Genomic DNA, 19582 nt, shown 5'->3' with positions numbered 1-19582 from the left:
CGTAACTGTTGAGTTTCCAGAATGTTTTTCTTGAGGTTATACCTGATCCTGGGGCCCTTGGTTTTATTCCTCCTAGTTTGAGGTAGAGGAAACTGAGGTTATGAGTTTACTTAGTTAAGCTGCTGCTTAGGAACCTGCAGGCCTCGTCAGAATATTGGTTCGAGTCCAGGCTACTCTACTGCTGAGCCTTCTTGCAGCTGCTGTGTCTGGGAAGGCAGTGAATCATGATCAAAGTACTTGGGTCCCTGCCTGCTGTGTAGGAAACCCCGATGGAGTTCCAGGATATTCTGGCTCGACCTTGGCTGTTGTGGCCTTTTGGGGGGGAGTAAACTAGCAGATAAAAGCCTGTGTGTGTCTGTCACTTTCTAATATAGTAACAACAAAACATAATGATTTAAAAAAAAATAAGTACTGTCCCATGCAGATGCTTCCTGCATCAGGCAATCCCTCTGTTTTGCACTGCGTTCCTGCTGCAGCCCCACCAGCCACTCTCCCTAGGCGATGGGCCGTTGATGCTAATTGCTCTCTCTCTACTGTGTTTTCAGCTACGACAGAGACTCCACTTTCAACGTGTTTGTGGGGAAAGGCCAGCTGATCGCGGGCATGGACCAGGCTCTGGTCGGGATGTGCGTCAACGAGAGGCGTTTTGTGAAGATCCCCCCGAAGCTTGCCTACGGAAGCGAAGGCGTCTGTAAGTGTTTGCCCCAGGAAGCACCAGAACGTTCGCACTGTAGTCTGTCTTGCAGATGAGAGAAATCTGGGGAGATTTAAATGATGAAACACGAGAAGCAGTGAACACACACACACACACACACACACACACACACGAGCAGTGGCTTCTGAGGCTCTCTCTGCTACAGCGGAGAGAAGGAGGGGGTCACTGAGGCTGGGTGTCCAAGCATACCCCAGAGGAGAGCACCGCTTGGTTTATTTCTGTTCAATTTCGTTTGGAGGGAAGACAGGAGTTGTCAGGTCTGTGACCGGCTGGAATTCTCTTGGCTTCCATTTTCATTGGCCATGTCCTGGGTGTCTGTGAATGCTTGTGTGGCCCACCAGGTGACAGTATCTCAGCGTGAATTCTTTTCCAGCTGGTGTGATCCCCCCAGACTCCGTGCTGCACTTTGACGTACTTCTGATGGATATTTGGAATTCTGAAGACCAGGTTCAGGTTCACACATATTTCAAGCCCTCCAGTTGCCCCCGGACCATCGAGGTGTCTGACTTTGTTAGGTACCACTACAACGGGACATTCTTGGATGGCACACTCTTTGATTCCAGGTGAGTCTTGCTCTTTGAGGCACTGTTGACAAAACACCCCTGCGTGCCTTCTTGTCTGCTTTTTGATGCCCACGGGAAAGCCAGGGAAGGCCCTCTTTACAGACTGTATCTGGCACCAAACTCCTTTCCTTGTTTCATGGGTCCAGAGTCAAAGTGCAGTACATTGAGAAAAGCCCCAAGAGCAGTGTTGAGTAACTGGAGGGTCCTGTCTCTAAGGTGGCTCCTGCACGTTTGGCTGCTTTTTGAGTTTTCCCCTTTAAGTGGGGGGGGAGCAGTACGTAGAAGGGACTGAGCCTGAGACCAGGAACCCCTTCTGAGATGGCCTCTCTTGGGGGTGCATTTGGTTAGCGGGCCCACTGACGTGCTTCTGTCCATCAGTGTGGTTATACGCACATGCTGTTTATATGTTTCTGGACCGAGTACGTGGGCTCTGTGCTTGGAATCACTGGGCCATAAATGCTCACCCTCTAGGGATGGTGATGGGTTTGTTGGGTAGCTGAGTAATACACACCTTGCTGGGACATGAGTGGGAGACGCCCTCATGCTAAGGAGTGTCCTCTCTTATCATTGGTTTTCAGCCACAATCGCATGAAAACGTATGATACGTATGTGGGGATCGGCTGGCTGATTCCTGGAATGGATAAAGGGTTGCTGGGGATGTGTGTGGGGGAGAAGCGCATCATCACCATCCCACCCTTCCTGGCCTATGGAGAGGAGGGAGACGGTAAGACCTTTTCTAGCTTGGAGCCTCTGCTATACGCCCTCATTTTTATTGCAGTGACTAATTCAACTGTTAGCATGTGATACCTACCAGGCCTTTTGGTTTAGAATGATAGCCGCAAAGACACATGAGGCTGTTTACATTTAAATGGAAAGAAATGAACATGAAATGAAATTTAAAATTCATTTCTTTGATCATCCTACACATTTCAGGTACTCAAGAGCAACAAGTATGGCTGAGAGTTACTATGGTAGACACTGCCCATTGCCGTAGAAAGTTCTAGTGGATAGCATGTGTCTGGGCCCTCTGCTCTCTGTTGACTGAGATGCAGAAAACATCCCGCCCCCGCCCCTTGATCAAGGTCATGGGCATGCCTACTGAAACCCTTGGTCTATCTTTTACCAGCTGTGGCCTTTGGCACTAAACTCTTTCATTTCCCTATTTGTAATGTGGGCTATGAATCAGTCTAAAGGTGGCAGATTTCCAGGAAGGAAATTATTTATATGATGTCAGAGGTGCCACATTTTTCCCCAGTGTGTCACCCTGTGATAGGTTGGACCTGTGACCTTAGCTCCTGGGAACTTCAGCAAAGTGTACCATGAGAAAAGATGCTAGTTGGAATTTGTGTCCTGCTGATGGCTTTCCTGTAAAGGCAAACGAAATAGTGGCTGACAAACACAATTTCTCGGTCACTCAGGTTTGATCTACAGGTAGGTTAAATCATGCGGACAGGTGGACATGGCAGAGAGAGCTAGAAGCATTTAAATGGCAGGTGTGTGTCCATCCAATTGAGGACAGAAAAGAGAATGTGATGTGTTTAAGGACTTTACTGCTGGCTAGTGGTACCCAGCTTGCAGTAACCAATGTGAAGTTATCCAAGTGAGCTGGAAAGAGGGCCTCCTTGGTGCACACAGCTCTGTCTTGTACAGATTTTACCTGCCAGGAGTCTGTTGACAGTTTCTTAAAAGAGCCTGGGGCTGGGGTTACTACTATAAAACAGGTATGAAAATCACCACCATTGTATGTCTAACCTATTCTCCCCGCCTGGAAATGTGCTTATTCTTACTGATGTTCAGATTGTCTCATCTTTGGCCGGTAGAAATTCACTCACCTTGGTTCCCACCATTTTTGGACATCATCTGTATTCAAAAACTAGGTGCCCAGTCTAATTTGAGGAGTATTAGTTACTTATGTTAAATAAGCAATGAATAGTTTACATGTCTGCAATGCATGGTTTATTTAAGCTTGTCATTTTGAAAAGATACTTTGTATAATTGTAAGTGGGTGAATTTAATAGTATATGGATTGTATTTCAGTGGTAAAGTTGTCACAAAAGTAGTGTTCAGTTAGTATGTTACTGCTAGAAAATTTATACCCTCGTGTTACATTTCTTTTAAAAGATTTATTTTTTTTAAAAGGCACAGTGACAGAGAGAGAAGGAGAGTCAGAAAGAAAAGAGAGAGAGATCATCCATTCTCTGGTTCACTCCCCCAAACGGCTGCAATGGTTGGGGCTGAGCCAGGCTAAAGTCAGGGTCCAAGAATTCTGTCTAGGTCTCCCATGTGATTGGGAGGAGTCTAAGTACTGGGACCATTTTCCACTGCTTTCCCAGGCACATTAGCAGGGAGCTGGATGAGAAGTGGAACAGGCAGGACTTGGTCTGACACTCAATGCGGGGTGCCAGTGTGACAGGCAGTGTCAACCTACAAGATGGAAAAAAGTAGACAAGAACAATGCTACGTCTCCCACACACTGCCCTCAGAGACTGGGCACCCCTTGCAGCCCAGAGCCTGAGTCAGCAGCTGGCATGGAGCAGGTTTCTTTATTTTTTCTCAGCAGGAGAGCAGAAGGGTGCATGCTGACAGATTGGGGCTGCCTTCCCTGGGTCACTTGCTCGGGCCTACTCCTTTGCATGGCATTTGTCTGGTTCATTTTCTTTGATCTCCGATGCCTGGAGCTAACTTGAGCCTTAAGGAAGTGCTGGCGTCCTCTGATGCCATGTGGGTTAGCTTTTGCAGATAGGCGCGTCTCTGCATCTGTGGGAGATCACTTCCAGAACATGCACCTCTCCCCACATCCCCCCCCCCCGCCTCCATCAAACCCCATAACCTACACACATATTCCTGTATGCATGAAATCACCTCCCAGTTACTTTCAAAGCTAGTGGAAGGTCGTTGCTTTGTGATAGCATCTCACTGTGTTATTCATGGGACAATGATAAGGAAAAAAATCTGAACATGTGTTAGTATACACACATTTTTCTTTTTTTCCTAAATGTTTTCAATCTGATGTTGGTTAACTCATAAAGGCATGTGTTTGTTACATACCTGGATTGTATCTGTGCAGCCAACACAATCTTCCTGCTAGGCACACCTAGAAGAAATAGTACCATCCAGTGGTAGGTCTAAAGTGGTTAAGACATTGGTTGTCCATCCGTGTCCCACATCCCAGTGCCTAAGTTTGATTCCCGGATCTGCCTTATGACTCCAGCTTACTGCCAGTGCACATCCTGGGAGGCAGCTAGTGATGGCTTAAATAGCTGGGCTCCTGCCACCCAATGCAGGAAACATAGATTGAGTTCTAGGTTCTGCCCTTGACCTCCCCTCAAAGTTGTTGCGAGTATTTCAGGAGGAAACCAGTGGATGGAGCTCTCTCTTTGTCCCTCTCAAATAAATTAAAAAAAAAAAAAAAAAAAAGAATAGAGAATTTTGGGTTTTGGGTGCCTCTTTTTTCCTCTATTATTTCAGCAAACTTTTATTTAGATCTTGTTTTGGATACACTTAAAGGGGATTGAGATTTGCATTTTGCCTTTTTAAAAATAAATATTGGCGGTCATTTCCAAAGAACAAATCTGTGTATTGCCTCCAAAACCAGATCAGAGCATTGGGATTTATGCCTTTAAATGTCTCTGCTTTGCGTTTGTACAAAAGCAAGACCCACCAAGGTATGTATTGGGATTTGCCTGTGGGTGTTAACCACATACACCTACAGAGAGCCTTCGTTTCCAGCCTGAACCTAGACATGTGATCGTAACAGTCTCTTATGTTATTAGCATCAGTTTGCTCCTTTCCTTGGGGGAGCTGGGCTGTGGATAGTGAATGCTGTGGACACTATGGCCAGGCCTCCTGGAGAAACCACCCAAGACTTAGAAGAACCACTGGGGGCAGTCTTGCAGCCCAGCAGTTTAGACTCCTCCATTTAGGATGCTGCATCTCACATCAGAGTACCTAGGTTCAATTCCTGTTTCCGGCTCTTGGCTAAAGTTTCCTGCTGATGGACCCTGGGAAGTAGCTCGGTTCCTGCCATCTGCATGGGAGACCATTCTGTGTTCCTGCCTACTGGCTTTGGCCTGGCTCAGCCATGGTGGTGGTGATGGACATCTGGGGAGTGAACGAGCACATAGAAGCTCGCTCTCCTTGTCTCTTCTTCTCAAAGGCTTAGCTACAGGTAGTTTTGTTTTTTTTTGTTTTTTTTTTTTTTTTTAAGAAGAAAGAGGGACGTTCATTTCCTTGGCTTACAGACTTCCAGGAGTGAGTTCTGCCAGCCCAGAGGTGTCATGCTGTAGCTAATGTCCTCCTGAGTCCTGGGTCCTGATGGAATCACCTCCCTCCATTGCACTCCAGGGAAGGACATTCCTGGCCAGGCCTCTCTGGTATTCGATGTCGTGTTACTGGACCTCCATAACCCCAAGGACAGCATTTCCATTGAGAACAAGGTAGTGCCTGAAAACTGTGAGCGGAGAAGTCAGAGCGGAGACTTTCTCAGGTATCACTACAATGGCACACTTCTGGACGGCACCTTCTTTGACTCCAGGTAAGGACGGGACTGGAACTTTCTGTTCAAGGAGGCCTTAGGAGTCCACCACTGGCTGGACTGTGTCCATGCTGATTCATGGCAAGGATTGCATCTCTACCACTGGTTTCTGGTTATCACTTCTTTTTAAAAGTCATTTTTTTTTTTAATTGGAAAGTCAGATTTACAGAGAGGAGAGACAGGCAGAAAGATCTCCCGTCCTCTGGACCACAACAGCCAGAGCTGAGCTGATCCGAAGCCAGGAGCCAGGAGCTTCCTCCTGGTGTCTCCCACGCAGGTGCAGGGTCCCAAAACTTTGGGCCATCCTCGACTGCTTTCCCAGACCACAGGAAGGGAGCTGGAAGGGAAGTGGGGCTGTCAGGATTAGAATCGGTGCCCGTATGGGATCCTGGACATGCAAGACAAGAACTTTAGCCACTAGGCTACTGTGCGAGGCGCAAGAATCAATTTGTTTTTTATTGGAACAGCAGAGTTGCTGAGGAGAGACAGAAACATCTTGCTGCCTCATCCTCAAATGGCCACAATGGCTGGAGCTGTGCTGGTCTAAAGCCAGGAGCTTCTTCATATAGGTATAGGGCCCCAAGGACTTGAGCCATCCTCGGCTGCTTTGCCAGGCCATTAGCAGGGAGTTGGATGGGAAGTGGAGTAGCCAGGATTCAAACTAGTGCCATAAAGCATGCTGGCACCACAGACTTAGGCTTAGCGTGCTGTTACACCACACCACCCACCACCCCATGCCGCCACACGCACACTTTTAAGATTTATTTTTATTTATTGGAAGAGTAGAGTGATACAGAGAAGCAGCAGAGAGTTGTATTTGCTGGTTTGCTTCCTAGATGGTGGCAACAGCCTGGGCCGGGCCAGGACTCAGCAGGAGCCCAGAGCTCCATATATGGTCTCCCATTCAGGCCATCTTCTGCTGCTGTCCCGGAACATTACCAGGAGGCTGGTTCAGAAGTGGAGCAGCTGGGACTCAGACTGTTGCTCCAATATGAGATGCCAATGTTAAAGACGACATCTTGGCGCACTGCCCAGTTTTGCCAGCCCCTTGTTTCTGTAGTAAATTACTTCCTTCTCTTTCTTTTCTTTCTTTTCTTTTTTAATGAAAGTGAATTGTCCTTTCCTTTTTTTTTAAAGATTTATTTATTTTTATTGGAAAGGCAGAATTATGGAGCGACAGAAAGCTCTTCCATCTGCTGGTTCACTCCTCAAAGAGCCACAGTGATTGGAACTGAGCTGACCTGAAGCTAGGAGCCAGGAGCTTCTTCTGGGTTTCTCACGTGGGTGCAGAGTCACATGGTCCTAAGGCTTTGTGCCATCCTCGCTGTTTTCCCAGACCGTAAGTAGGGAGCTGGATGGAAGTGGAGCATTTGGGATATAAACCAGTGCCCATATGGGATACTAGCACTTACAGGTAAAGGATTAGCCAATTGAACCATCATGCCAGCCCCTCTTTCTTATTTTTCAAGATTTATTTATTTTATTAAGACAATACAAATGAGGGGTGGGATTTTCCATCTGCTGGATCATTCCTGAAATGGCTGCAACAGCCAGGGCTGGGCCGAATGAAAGCCAGGAGCCGGGAACTCCATCCAAGACTCCTGTTTAGGTGGCAGGACCTTCCATTGATTTCTCAAGTACAGTAGCAGGGAACTGGATTGGAAATTGAGCAGCTGGGAGTCTAACTGCCTATATGGATACTGGCATCTCTGGTGGCAGCTTAATGCGCTACACCATAACCCATGTACTAGATTTCTTCATAGGTTGTTGTAACAGTCTCCTTGTGAGGGCTATTGGAAAACATGAAAAGCTCACCCTACGTACCCACAAAAACACCACACTGTGCAAAGCTTTGTGAGTGTCTGTCATCTGCTATGGAGTACAAGACGGGGAGTGGCCGGAAGTGAGGTGAAGGTGGTAGAGTAGGCTTGGAACTTGGTGCCAGGAGAGCTGGTGCCCAGTCTGTGGATCACTGTGCACAGCCTGTGACTTCCTGGAGCGCCAGGCTTTTCCATGTGGCAGTGCCTTTCTCAGGAAACCCAGAGGACAGAGATAAGGTGTGCCAGCCACGGGCAGACGTTAGGCTGATCAACTCCAAGGGCACATAGAATGCCTTCAGCCTCCTACCTGGTGCTGCAGTCACTAATGACTGTGCCTGTTGGGTCAGCCAAGTATATCAGTCTGCAGGGGCACATGTGGCTCAGGTAAGTGCAGAATGCACATGGCAGGCATTTGGTATGTCCTGCCCATTCTGGTGGCATGTGCTGCGTGGAATCACTGCTTTAGTGTTCCAAAGGTAAACAAGCAAGGACAGCAACCTACCTCTCTCTGAGTTAGTAGACTTCTATTTTGTTTAGTCATCCTAAAACATCACAGGAGAACTTGTATATGGTACTGTTCTGAGTAATTTATTTTAGTTGTTCCTAGGATTTTTTTTAAGAGTTTATTTTTTGAAGGGGGGGCAGTAACAGTCCAAGGTCAAAATCAAAGTGGAATGTACATTAAGCTAGAGTGTGCACCTGTGTGAATGACACCCTTCTCTCGTCCTGCCTTAGCTACTCACGGAATCGCACCTTTGACACGTACATCGGGCAGGGCTACGTGATTCCTGGCATGGATGAAGGTTTGCTTGGTGTCTGCATTGGGGAGAGGCGGAGGATTGTGATCCCTCCACACCTGGGCTACGGAGAGGAAGGAAGAGGTGAGTGAGGCCTGCCTTCCCTACTCATTGGCTGCTCGTACACTGCTTGGAACATTTGGAGCTCATGACAAATTTATGGCTCAAATACCCACATAGATTTATTCTTAATTAACTAATGAATTAGACAGGCAGAGTGACAGAGAAAGGACACACGCACACATCAGATATTTTATCTGCTGGTTCACTCCCCACATGGTTGGAATAGCTTGGCCTGGGCCAGTCTAAAGCCAGGAACCTGGAACTCCATGTGGGACCCAAGTACTTGGACTATCTTCTGCTGCTTTCCCAGGTGCTTTAGCAAGGAGCTGGATTGGAAGCAGAGCAGCCTGGATGTAAACTAGCACTTTGCTGAGGGATGCCAGCATTGCAAACACTGGCTTAACTCCCTGTGCCACAATGCTGACCCCTGACAAGAATTTAATTCTACGGTTGTTTTGTTTTTTTCTCTCCTTGCTTCCTCTCCCCATTTTTCTTTTCCTTTGAAAATGGTAAATCTGGCAATCTTGCAAGGCTGAGGTGGTCATGCTGCTCTCCACACCTCACCGTGTTGTTCAAGAATAACAAGAGGAAAGTCACTGGAAAGTCGTCCAAGAACGATAAGGGCCCCTTGAAGAAATCCAGAAGCAAGGCCAAGAAGCAGTCCAAAGGGAAGGTTCGGGAAAGCTCATCACCTGGTTTTGTTTGATAAAGCTACTGACAACAAGCTATGTAAGAAAGTCCCCAACTATGAGCCTGCAGCACCAGCTGTGGTTTCCCAGAGACAGGAAATTTGCCAGTTCCTGGTCAGGGCAGCGCTGCAGGAGCTCCTGAGTAAAGGACTTATCAAACTGGTTTCAAAGCAATGAGTCCAAAGAACTGTACATTTATTAAGTAAAAAGATAATAATAAAGAAGAAAGAAAATGTTAAGCCTGGGCCTGGCATTGTGGCATAGCACAAGAAACTGCTGCCTACAATGCCAGCATTGGGCACCTGTTTGCGTCTTGGCTGCTCATCAGCTTCCTGCTTATGGTCTGGGAAAGCAGCAGTGGATGACACAAGTTCTTGGGCCCCTGTACCCACATAAGAGCCTGGGAAGAGGCTCCTGGCTCCCAGCTGTGGATTGGCCCAGCTTTGTTCATTATAACCATTTGGGGAGTTAATCAATGCATGGAAGATTTCTCTCTCTCTCTCTCTCTGTGTGTAATTTATCCTTTCAAATAAATAATACATCTCTTAAAAGATACACATTCAGCAACATATAAATTATTAAAAAAAAAAAAACAAGGAAAAGGGGGCAGGTATTTGGCCCAGTTATTAGAGTGCAGATTAGAACAACCCCGTCCACTTCAAAGTAATTGACCCCAACAGTGCTGACTCAGCATGGAGGACCTGGATTGTGGCTCTGCTTCTCAGCTTTGGTTCCCACGGCAGGGGCCATTTGTGTGTGTGTGGGGGGGGTGCAATGAACTATTTTATGGGGGCACTCTCTCTGCTTCTCAAATAACTGATTAAATTTTTTTTAATGTAGGGATTTTTCCCCACAGGCCTGGCTTCATGCCCTGCTTTCTCACGTGCTGCTGTTTTCTATCTTACAAATCCCTCCTAACCAATTAGTTATAGAAACAGACGCAGACTCCCTGCGCGTTCTCCTTTCATGATGGCCGTTCGCTACTTTGTCCGAGAGGAATGCGTTCGTGGAAAAACATGCTTCACTGACTTTTTTTCTTCCTTTTGGCTTTCTATCAAGTATGAGGTGGCGCTCTGTGGAGAATTATCTCAGGCTCTGGAAGCATCTGAAGACTCATAAATTCCCTGCGCATGAAGCTGCTTCCTCCTGAGTGCCATGCAGCGGAGGCCGCCGCTGGGTGTCAGTCCTGGGTGCTCCCATGCGAAACCCATTCTGCTGTCTCCCCATTAGTGCCCAGGGCCTCCCTGGAGGCTGAGGACCTAGTGCTGCTCCCTGGGAGACTGTTCAGGGAAGGGTGTCGGGATGCAGGCCTGCCTGCTTTGCAGCATCTAACCGCAGACCTAGGACCAGGCACATGACTCGCAGTGAATATGTGTGGGAAGAATGAATTGCTGGACTTTTCCTGGTGCCTCCAGCAGCATGGCATTGCGCTGCAGCCATGTACCCATGCAGAGTTGGTGGAGGAGAAGGGGTAGCCTTCTGGGAAAGTTCTGCTTTGTCCCACCCATTTAGGCCTGAACTTAGGAATCTTAAAGGTGCTGGCAGCCCAGAAATGGGGCTTGCCTTCTGCCCACAGCGGGATGTAAACAACATGCCCTCAGGGGCTTGCTGTTACCCAGCTTAAAAATAATTCATTTATTTCTTTGTAAGAGTTCTAGAGAAGTGGAGAAATAAAGGAAGACAGAGCTCTTCCATCTGCTGGTTCACTCCACAAATGGCTACAATAGCCAGGTCTAGGCCAGGTCAAAGTCAAGTGCCTGGAACTGCATCTGGGTTTCCCACGTGAGTGGCAGGGAACCGGTTACTTGGGCCGTCATCCACTGCCTTCCAAGGCTCACTAGCTGGGAGCTGGACTGGAGGCACAGCAGCCAAGACTCAAAACCAGTTGCTTCATATGGGATGCCCATGTCACAAGTGGTGTCACATTCCGATTCTGGGACTTCTCACACAAATTCATCCCATCCCGGTCATTTGAGATGTTGTTATCCTTGTGGCTGAGATACAAGAGTGAGGCCCAGGGAGGTGAAGTCATTTGCTACTCAGTAATGGGGTCTCACCTGGGATGCCAGCCCTTCTGACCTCCTGAGTCACAGACAGATAGCAAAAATGAGCTCTCATTGGGCCGTGTGACTTGTTGGTACCCATACACAGGGAACTGAGGGGCCAAGCCGGAGGCCTGGAACTTTCCATGGAATCCCACCACGACCAGCAGTTACAGCTGAGGAGAAGCCAGAGGGAGATGGGGGGCAGGGGTGATGGTGGGAGCCCCAGGTCTGATCTCTGCTTTTGCACCCCCAGAAGCTCTGCCTACTTGTCCACCAAAAAGTCACTGAGCATCTTCCTGACCAGGCCCTGTTCTAGGCGTGTGGAGTTCAGCAGCGAGGAAAACAAACCGCCTGGCTGCCCACGCAGTGCTCATGGCCTCGCTGATGCCCTTGATAACTGCATGTTTGTCCTCCGGCACCTGGTAACCTGACTTAACATCCTGGGGGCTGGCAAACCCCAAATGCTAAACATAGCAATGATTCCCTGGGTGTGAGCTGCCCTTACAGCTGCAGGCATGTGTGTGCTGCAATCCTCAGCCAGAAGAGCAGGCAGGATCAGAAGGGTGCCCGACACATGAATGCCAAAGCCCAGGGAGCCAGGTGCCCCTCCCCTGTAAGGCCCTGCTCCTGAATGCACCTGCAGGAGGCGTTGCATTTCTACACAGGGATTGCAACATTTTTCCACCAAAATAAATTCCATCCCTTAATTCATTTTCTACATGTTTTGAAGTACTTTTCTTTGTGCCCTGATCACATTTGCTATCTGACCCAAAAAGAAAAGTCTGCTACTCAGGTATGTGAGCCCTGCCACCCACACGGGGACCAGGACAGAGTTTCTGGCTCCCGACCTCCGGCTTCCAGACATTTGGGAAGTGAACCAGTGGATGAAAGCTCTCTTCCTCTCTGTTGCTCCAACTGACAAATAAATCTATGAAAAAAAGAAAGAAGAAAACAGTTAAATCATTGGCCATTTCCTAGTGTTTGTTCACCATGGTTGCCTAGATAAAGCCCCTGGAAAACTGTATCATGTGTTCTGATATAAGGCATGAGACTCTAATTACCTTTAAGTTAAGGCCAGCCCCTGGATTTGTGTTTGTTTCACTATCTGTAAACTAGGAATATAGTAACATAATGAGGATCAAATTAATACATTTAGGGGCCAGCACCGTGGCTTAGCACATTAAGCCTCTACCTTTAACATCAGCATCTCATATGGGTGCCGGTTTGAATCCCAGTTACTCCACCTCCAGTCCAGCTTCCTGCTAATGTACCAGAGAGGGCAGCAGAGGAAGGCCCCAGTATTTGTGTTCCTGCACCCAAGTAGGAAACTCAGAGGAAGCTCCTGGCTCCCAGCATGTACATATGCACCTGTCCCATAGCTTGTTATAGGGATTTAATGACAGAAAATTTAACATTATAGGGGTTTAATGACAGAACATGTGTTAAAAAATTAAAATTTGTTTACTTTTTCAACTCATTTGAATGGTAGGTAGAGTGTGAGAGAGCGAGCTCCCACTTGCTGGCTTGCTTGCTGACGGATCACAGCAGCTGGGACTGGACTAGACTGAGGCCAGGACCCTAGAACTCAGTCTGAACAGCCCATGTGGAAAGCAGGACTCCTCATCTCTCGCTGCCTCCCAGGGGTGTGCATCAGCAGGAAGCGGCAGGCCGACCCGGAGCCGGGACCAGAACCTAGGTTCTCTGATGCAGCGTGTGAATGTCCAGCTCCACCAGACGCCACCCTGAGAAACATTTGTGCAACTGTAAACCATTATTTAGATGTGAAATACTATTTTCGAAAGTGCAGATTAGTGAAGAAGCAATGCAGGTGCTTTGTGTAGAATCGGGAGATGTGCTGAGAGCCGTACTGTCCTAAAGGAAAGGACGGGGCACTTCAGGCGAGGTGTTCACTCCCCCATGAAGTTTGTGCTCGGTTTGTGTTTCTGGGGCACGCATGATGTCCTTGCTACACCTGAGATTTTCATCCCATTTCTCACTCCCAAGGACAGTGAGTGGTGAACCTTAATTTGGTTGGGTTTGCCTGTTCTCACCTGTGATCAACTTAGCCCTACCTTTAAAAAAAAAAAGATTTATTTATTTTTATTGGAAAGGTAGATTTATAGAGAGAAGGAGAAACTTCTCAAGTGGCCACAAAAGCCGGAACCGAGTTGATACAAAGCCAGGAACCAGGAAGCAAGAGCTTCCTCCAAATCTCCCACATGGGTGCAGGGTCCCACAGTCCTGGGCCACCCTCTGCTGCTTTCCCAGGCTACAAGCAGGGTGCTGGATGGGAAGCAGAGCAGCTAGGACACAAACCGGCATTCATATGGGATTCCAGCACTTGCAAGGCGGGGATCTAGCCACTGAGCTGTGGTGCCTGTCCCTCAGCCCTACCTCTTGCAGGCTGACTCTGATGCCCTGGGGCAGTAGTTCAAACTGTGCACCTGAACGGCTGCATGGCCCTGGGGAGAAATCCATGCTTCAGTTTTCCTGTTTGTAACCTACTGCTAATAGCTCCTCCAGCCTCATTCTACTCCCGTAGGGTTTTGTCTCTGGGTGGGCTGTTCGTTGCTGGAGGGCTTTGAGGACACCAGGTGACACTGGCGGGTGTGGGAGGAGACTTGTGCTGTGTCTGGAGTTGATTCATTCATGCATTCACTGCCCTCCTCTGACCCTTAGGGAACATCCCCGGCTCTGCAGTGCTGGTGTTTGACATTCACGTGATCGACTTCCACAACCCTTCGGACTCCATCAGCATCACCTCCCACTACAAGCCCCCTGACTGCTCCGTGCTCAGTAAGAAGGGTGACTATCTCAAGTATCACTACAACGCCTCGCTGCTGGATGGGACCCTGCTGGACTCCACGTAAGGCTGGCCGGGCAGTGGGTGGACGGCAGCCTGGCTGGGCACAGGCATATGTGCACCCCACTCTTCTGTCTTCCTCAGGTGCTGCAGAGAGCTTCTCGGAGCCTTCCCCATGCCTCGCTCATGCTCAAGGGCATTTTTCATCCAGTTCCCTGTTAACTCTTTCTCCCCGTACCATTTCTCACCCTGAAACATTGTCTTTTGACAAAGTAAATCTCATTTTGTAACTACTGTCTTTATTGGTTTTTTAAAAAGCCATCTTATTTATTTGAAATATAGAGAGAGGACAGACAGATTTTCCATCCACTGGTTTACTCCCCAGATGTCCACAACAGCCAGAACTGGGCCAGCCTGAAGCCGTGGGCCAGGATCTTCATCCCAGCTATCCACGTGGGTGGCCAGCAGCCTAAGTACTCAGACCAGCTTCCTCTGCTTTCGCAGCTGTATCGGTAGGGAACTGTTTTGGAAGCAGAGCAGCTGGGCTCCACCAGCCTACCTAACAGGCTTAACTGGCGTTACCACAGCACTGTCCCATCCCCATAACCGCTACTTTTCAAAGCTGACCCACAGCAGCAGATGTTCAGCCTTAGCTGTTTAGATGCCTGTAGATCCCCTAAGTGCCTGGGCTTGACCCCAGCTGTGGCTCCCTGGAAGACAGCAGTGCCGGCTCCAGTGATGGGGAGGCCCACTGGGTTCCTGGCTCCCAGGCCTCCGCAGAGCGAGCAGCTGTTGGAAGAGTTCTGGGGCTCTTGCTCATGTTCCCCAGTGTTTCCCTCCCTACTCCCCCCCCCAGATCCTGCACCCTCTTCTGCTGAGGCTCAACTTCCACCTGCCACGGCTAGCACCAGAGGATAGTTTGCTCCTTTTCTCTGCCCTCCATTTTCTTTGTTTAATCGAAGGGAGAGAGCTCTCCTTTGTCTCCCAGGGCCTGTCCTGGGAGTTGTGCTGCTCCTCACACGAGCACCCCACGTCAGAGTGCAGTTTGGGTCCTAGCTACTCTGCTTCTCATCCAATGCCCTGCTAATGCTCATGCCCTCGGAAGGCAGTGGAGGATGGCCCGCATGCTTGGGCCCCTTCCCCCACCACAGGAGTCCGGGATGGAGTTCTGGGCTGCTGGCTTCAGTCCAACTCAGGCCCGGGCTGTTGTTACCATTTGGGGAGTGAACCAGGAGTTGACAGATCTCTGCACTCCCCACCACTGTCATGTTTCCCTTCAGATCAATAAATCTGTTTTTTTTTTTTCTGGGATCTGGGATGCTCAATTTGTACTACTGTTTAATCTTCACGTTCTGTTTTCATTTTGGATCTTTTTGTTTCGTTTTATTATCCAGAGACTTGAAGTTTTGTGTTCCTCCTCAGTTATCACATCCATTTGATATTAACCCAGAGTAGACCAGTGTCATTCAGTCCCATTTCAGCTTTATTAAATATTCCTCAAGGTTCTTAGAACCCAGCAGTTCTCATTGCAGTCTGCTTCTCACTGCCCCTCTGTCCGCTCAAGGTCATGGCCGTGACACGTGACAGTTACCGGCCAGATATTCTGTGCTTGTGCTTGGAACCATCTGGGACAGGTTTCTCTGGTGTTCTCTTACCACCAGGTGGGGGTGCTATAGTTTTGGCAGGAAGACCCCAGAAGTGATGTTTTTCTCACCTGAACACTGTTAAAATGTCCATGGTGGTGACCTAACTCAGGCTCTTTGTTTTCAGGTGGAATTTAGGCAAGACGTACAACATTGTTCTAGGGTCTGGACAAGTCGTGCTGGGCATGGACATGGGTCTCAGGGAGATGTGCGTCGGAGAGAAGCGCACGGTGATCATCCCTCCCCACCTGGGCTACGGCGAGGCTGGTGTGGGTGAGTGAGCCGTGGGATCTAGGTGTTGGGGTGCTGTTAGAACACAGTATGCCTCTTCCACTGAAGACCCTAAAGGTCAGTAGTTTTCTCCTTTCTTAACTGTTGTTTAAAGACTCTGTGACCTGGGCAGGCCCTGATCGTGCCCCAGTCCCTACCTAACTAAGAATGGGCACTACCAACTGTTGCCATGCTTTCTTGCTGCTGGAGACATGGCTGCCTTGCCCTTGGCTGAGCAGCACAGCTGCAGGGGTGAGAAGCTGATCGGTTTGGGCTGGACCCTGCTGTGCCATTGCTAATACCACTTCCCTTCCCTTCCCTCTGTCACTTGGGCAGATGGAGAAGTGCCTGGCAGTGCCGTGTTGGTGTTTGACATTGAGCTGCTGGAGCTTGTGGCTGGCCTGCCCGAGGGCTACATGTTCATATGGAACGGCGAGGTGTCCCCTAATCTCTTTGAAGAGATCGACAAGGATGGCAACGGCGAAGTGGTCCTGGAGGAGGTACCTGTTGGCGGCAGCCCAGTGGGGTGGGAGGAGCTCATGGAACCCTGATGACCCGGGGTGTGTTCTCAGAGGGCTTCACGTGGTCATTGGCTCGTATTGCTCCCCACATGGACCTGTGAGATACAGGGCTGCATTCCAGGGCACCCTCCATGCACCTGCCTGGCTTTCCACCTTCATACCTGTTCTCTGGGTTGGTGTTCACGACAGCCATGCTGTTTTCCAGATGGAGAAATTGGGTGTGGAGCAAGCCATGATGTCTCGCTCCCAGGTCACAGGACTCTCCATGGTGGAAGACAAGACTGTGTGCTCCCTGGGTGGGATTCCAGCACCCTGCCTGACCCAGCACAGGCTCCAGTCATCCCCCACCCTGTTCCCACCTACTGCAGCCTCCCTCCCCAGCTTCTGGGTCATTGCACACACACTTGCTACCTTCTCCCCACTCTCTTCCTGTTGGAGCGCCCCAGGTTAAGTCCTAAACTATGGGGGGTCTTTCCATCACTCCCACAGTGGTCTCACATCTGGTTGCAATACTTCACATACGTGTGTCCTGATGTCTGCAGATGTGTGGCCCCAGTCCCATCTTACCAATCCACTGCATGTCCCACATCCAGCTGCCTGTGTGACAACGTCCTTTACCAAACTCCCCAACACTCCCTACTGGACGCCTCCCCACCCACCCCAGAAGCTGCTTCACCCAGAGCCTTCCCCCTCTCTGTACACCTGCATCTGGAAGAAAGTGATGCAGGTTGTGTAGCTCCCCAGATCCTGGCTGCTGCAGTGCTGTCACCCTCGGGCGGCTCTCAGCTCAGTTCAGGCTCCGGTTTGCTGTTCTCATCACCTGTATCTCATGGTCTCCCCTCTCTCCCCAGTTCTCAGAGTATATCCATGCCCAGGTGGCATCCGGAAAAGGGAAACTCGCTCCGGGCTTTGAGACCGACCTGATTGTGAAGAACATGTTCACCAACCAGGACCGAAATGGAGATGGCAAGGTCACGGCCGAGGAGTTCAAACTCAAAGACCAGGAGACCAAACATGATGAACTCTAAACTTGACATGAGCCCAGTTGGTGCCTGGAGGTGCATGACACCGAGCCACCTGTTGGAGCAGAACCTGCAGTGGGAGTAGCAGGGTTATGGGAGGGCGCATCATTAGCAAGTCAGAGGTGGGTTGCACAGTACCTGGAGCATCCCTCAGGGTGGTCCTCATACCTCGTGAGGACTGTGGGCTGTCCGGGATGAGGGGTGAGAGCACTGTGGGGCACCCTGGTATGGAATGTGTTTAGGATTGATTAGAAAGACTGCACTGCCAATCATTATTTTTGGGTCTTCTGGGAAATTTTGTTCTTACAGGAAAGTAGTGTCATGTAGCAGTTAGGACCTTGTTGGACAAACCCAAGAAGACGTGTCCAGGGTGTCTGTCTAAGGAAGATTAAAAAATTATTTTTACTTGCTGATGTTTTACAAATATTTGCATTTGAGGAGTGAACTAGCAGATGGAAGAGCCCCCCCCTCTCTCTCTCCTGCTCTGTCAATTAAATAAATAAATCTTAAAAAAAAATTCTGAGATGGACAGGCAAAACAAAAGAAAGGGCAGGCTCCAGCAAGATTGGCAGAAGAGCCGGTGGCCTTGTCAGTGGCCTGGACCCACACAGGTGATGGATGCTTGGTCCCTGCTCTCTCCATGCAGAAACAACATGTCATCACCATGGTCACCAGGACCCACGCAGGGGTTCCCTTGGAGGCTAAAGGAGCCTGCTGCACAAAAAATATGGTGCACACCATGCAGAAGGCATGTTGGACCAAGGATAAAGAAGCTGATTTCCCCGTTACCATGTGGGGTTCCATGCTTTTTCTCTGTGTCTCTCTCCTTCCCACACTGAGTCACATTGGTTAAAGACACACACAGAGCTGGGTGGCTGGGCCTGGCTGTGGCTGAAATGGAAGTGTGGTCCCAGTGGACAAAGGGACATTGCCCCACCTCTCACCATGTCCCAGAGAGGTGGCTCCCTCAGAGACCTGTCCCTGCCACATGTCCTGTGTTCCCACACAGCAGTGGTGTCTACTTGTGGTCTTCCTTCTGAAACTGCCTTCCTAATTTAAACCATTTTGTACTGATGTCACCCTGAGATAATCCACAGGAATGCTGTGCACTCGTTCAATGGAATGAATGTTGGAAAACTGGCCTTGTATAAAATCCTGAGTTGTGTTCTTGGGGTGTGTGGTGTTTTATTTAAAGACTGGGAGGTTTATGAAAGTATGCCATGCAGTGAGCATGTCCCATGTCAGAACTCCCAGGGCTGCATGGAACGTACCAGGAGGAGAGCAATATGTGACTTTGGGGGTAGGGTAGGGGTGCCACTCTGTGCAGCCTGGACACACAATCCCTCTTCCTGAAGCAAAGCTAATCAGAGAGCTGGTTGCAGAGGTGAGCAGGGCTCTGGATCCTGGAAGGCTAGGTGTCCTGCAGTGTTGCCTGGCAACAGCAGGAGGCTTTTCCCACCCCTGCTTGGATCAAAGGGAGACCATGGGGGTGTAGGAGAGTCTTGGAGGGAGGCAGCCAACCCTAGGGCTCTGATTGGCACTGCAGCAGAGGAGGGACAGAACACCTTGCAGTCCCTGGTCTTCCTGCTACCTTCCACTGGCTCCCCGGTGAATCCACAGGAAAAGGAGCTTAGGGCCTGGGGCTCTCGGAGGCTGACCTTTGGGAGTTCAAAGGAAGATGGAGAATGAATCTAAGGTTGGACGCAGGGTAGGAGAAAATACAGAGCTGTCAGCATGTGGCTAAGAACAAGGAGACATGAGGGATCTACAGAGTTCGAGGTAAATGTGTATTATGGAAGATCATGTATGAATTTCCCTTTTTTTTTGTACAAAATTCATCATTTTCAATTTTTTTTTTTCCAAGAAGCAGAGAGGGCAGAGAGAAAGAAAAACCAGCCAGGATTGGCCTAGGCCAAAGTTGGAAGCGAAAAACTCAATCCAGATTTCCTCCATGCCTGTTAGGAGCCCACTGCCTGAGCCACCACTGCCACCTCCCAGGGCTGCAGTGGCAATGAGCTGGACAGGGGAGCTGGAAGTGAGAACTGAAGGCAGGCAGGCCAGTGTGGAACTGTGCTTTGCTGCTAGGCCAGAGGCTGA

General features: G+C 49.3%; 1 protein-coding gene across 1 annotated transcript in view; it reads left to right on the top strand.

The window, feature by feature from the left end:
* FKBP9 (FKBP prolyl isomerase 9) overlaps window positions 1–17895 on the top strand; it is a 33209-nt gene extending 15314 nt beyond the window's left edge. Inside the window, exons 2-10 of the mRNA XM_004582382.3 lie at window positions 546–691; window positions 1089–1278; window positions 1857–2002; window positions 5623–5812; window positions 8368–8513; window positions 13906–14092; window positions 15800–15945; window positions 16279–16442; window positions 17315–17895. Coding sequence (XP_004582439.1) covers window positions 546–691; window positions 1089–1278; window positions 1857–2002; window positions 5623–5812; window positions 8368–8513; window positions 13906–14092; window positions 15800–15945; window positions 16279–16442; window positions 17315–17491 — 1492 coding nt within the window. The 3' untranslated portion in view covers window positions 17492–17895. The remainder of the gene's footprint in view (window positions 1–545; window positions 692–1088; window positions 1279–1856; window positions 2003–5622; window positions 5813–8367; window positions 8514–13905; window positions 14093–15799; window positions 15946–16278; window positions 16443–17314) is intronic.
* Window positions 17896–19582: the final 1687 nt, after the last annotated feature.

This window comes from Ochotona princeps, chromosome 20 (genome assembly GCF_030435755.1).
Source record: "Ochotona princeps isolate mOchPri1 chromosome 20, mOchPri1.hap1, whole genome shotgun sequence".
Taxonomy (NCBI): Eukaryota; Metazoa; Chordata; class Mammalia; order Lagomorpha; family Ochotonidae; genus Ochotona; species Ochotona princeps.
Note: the sequence above shows the minus strand (reverse complement) of the source record. Positions and strands in the feature narration are given on the sequence as shown.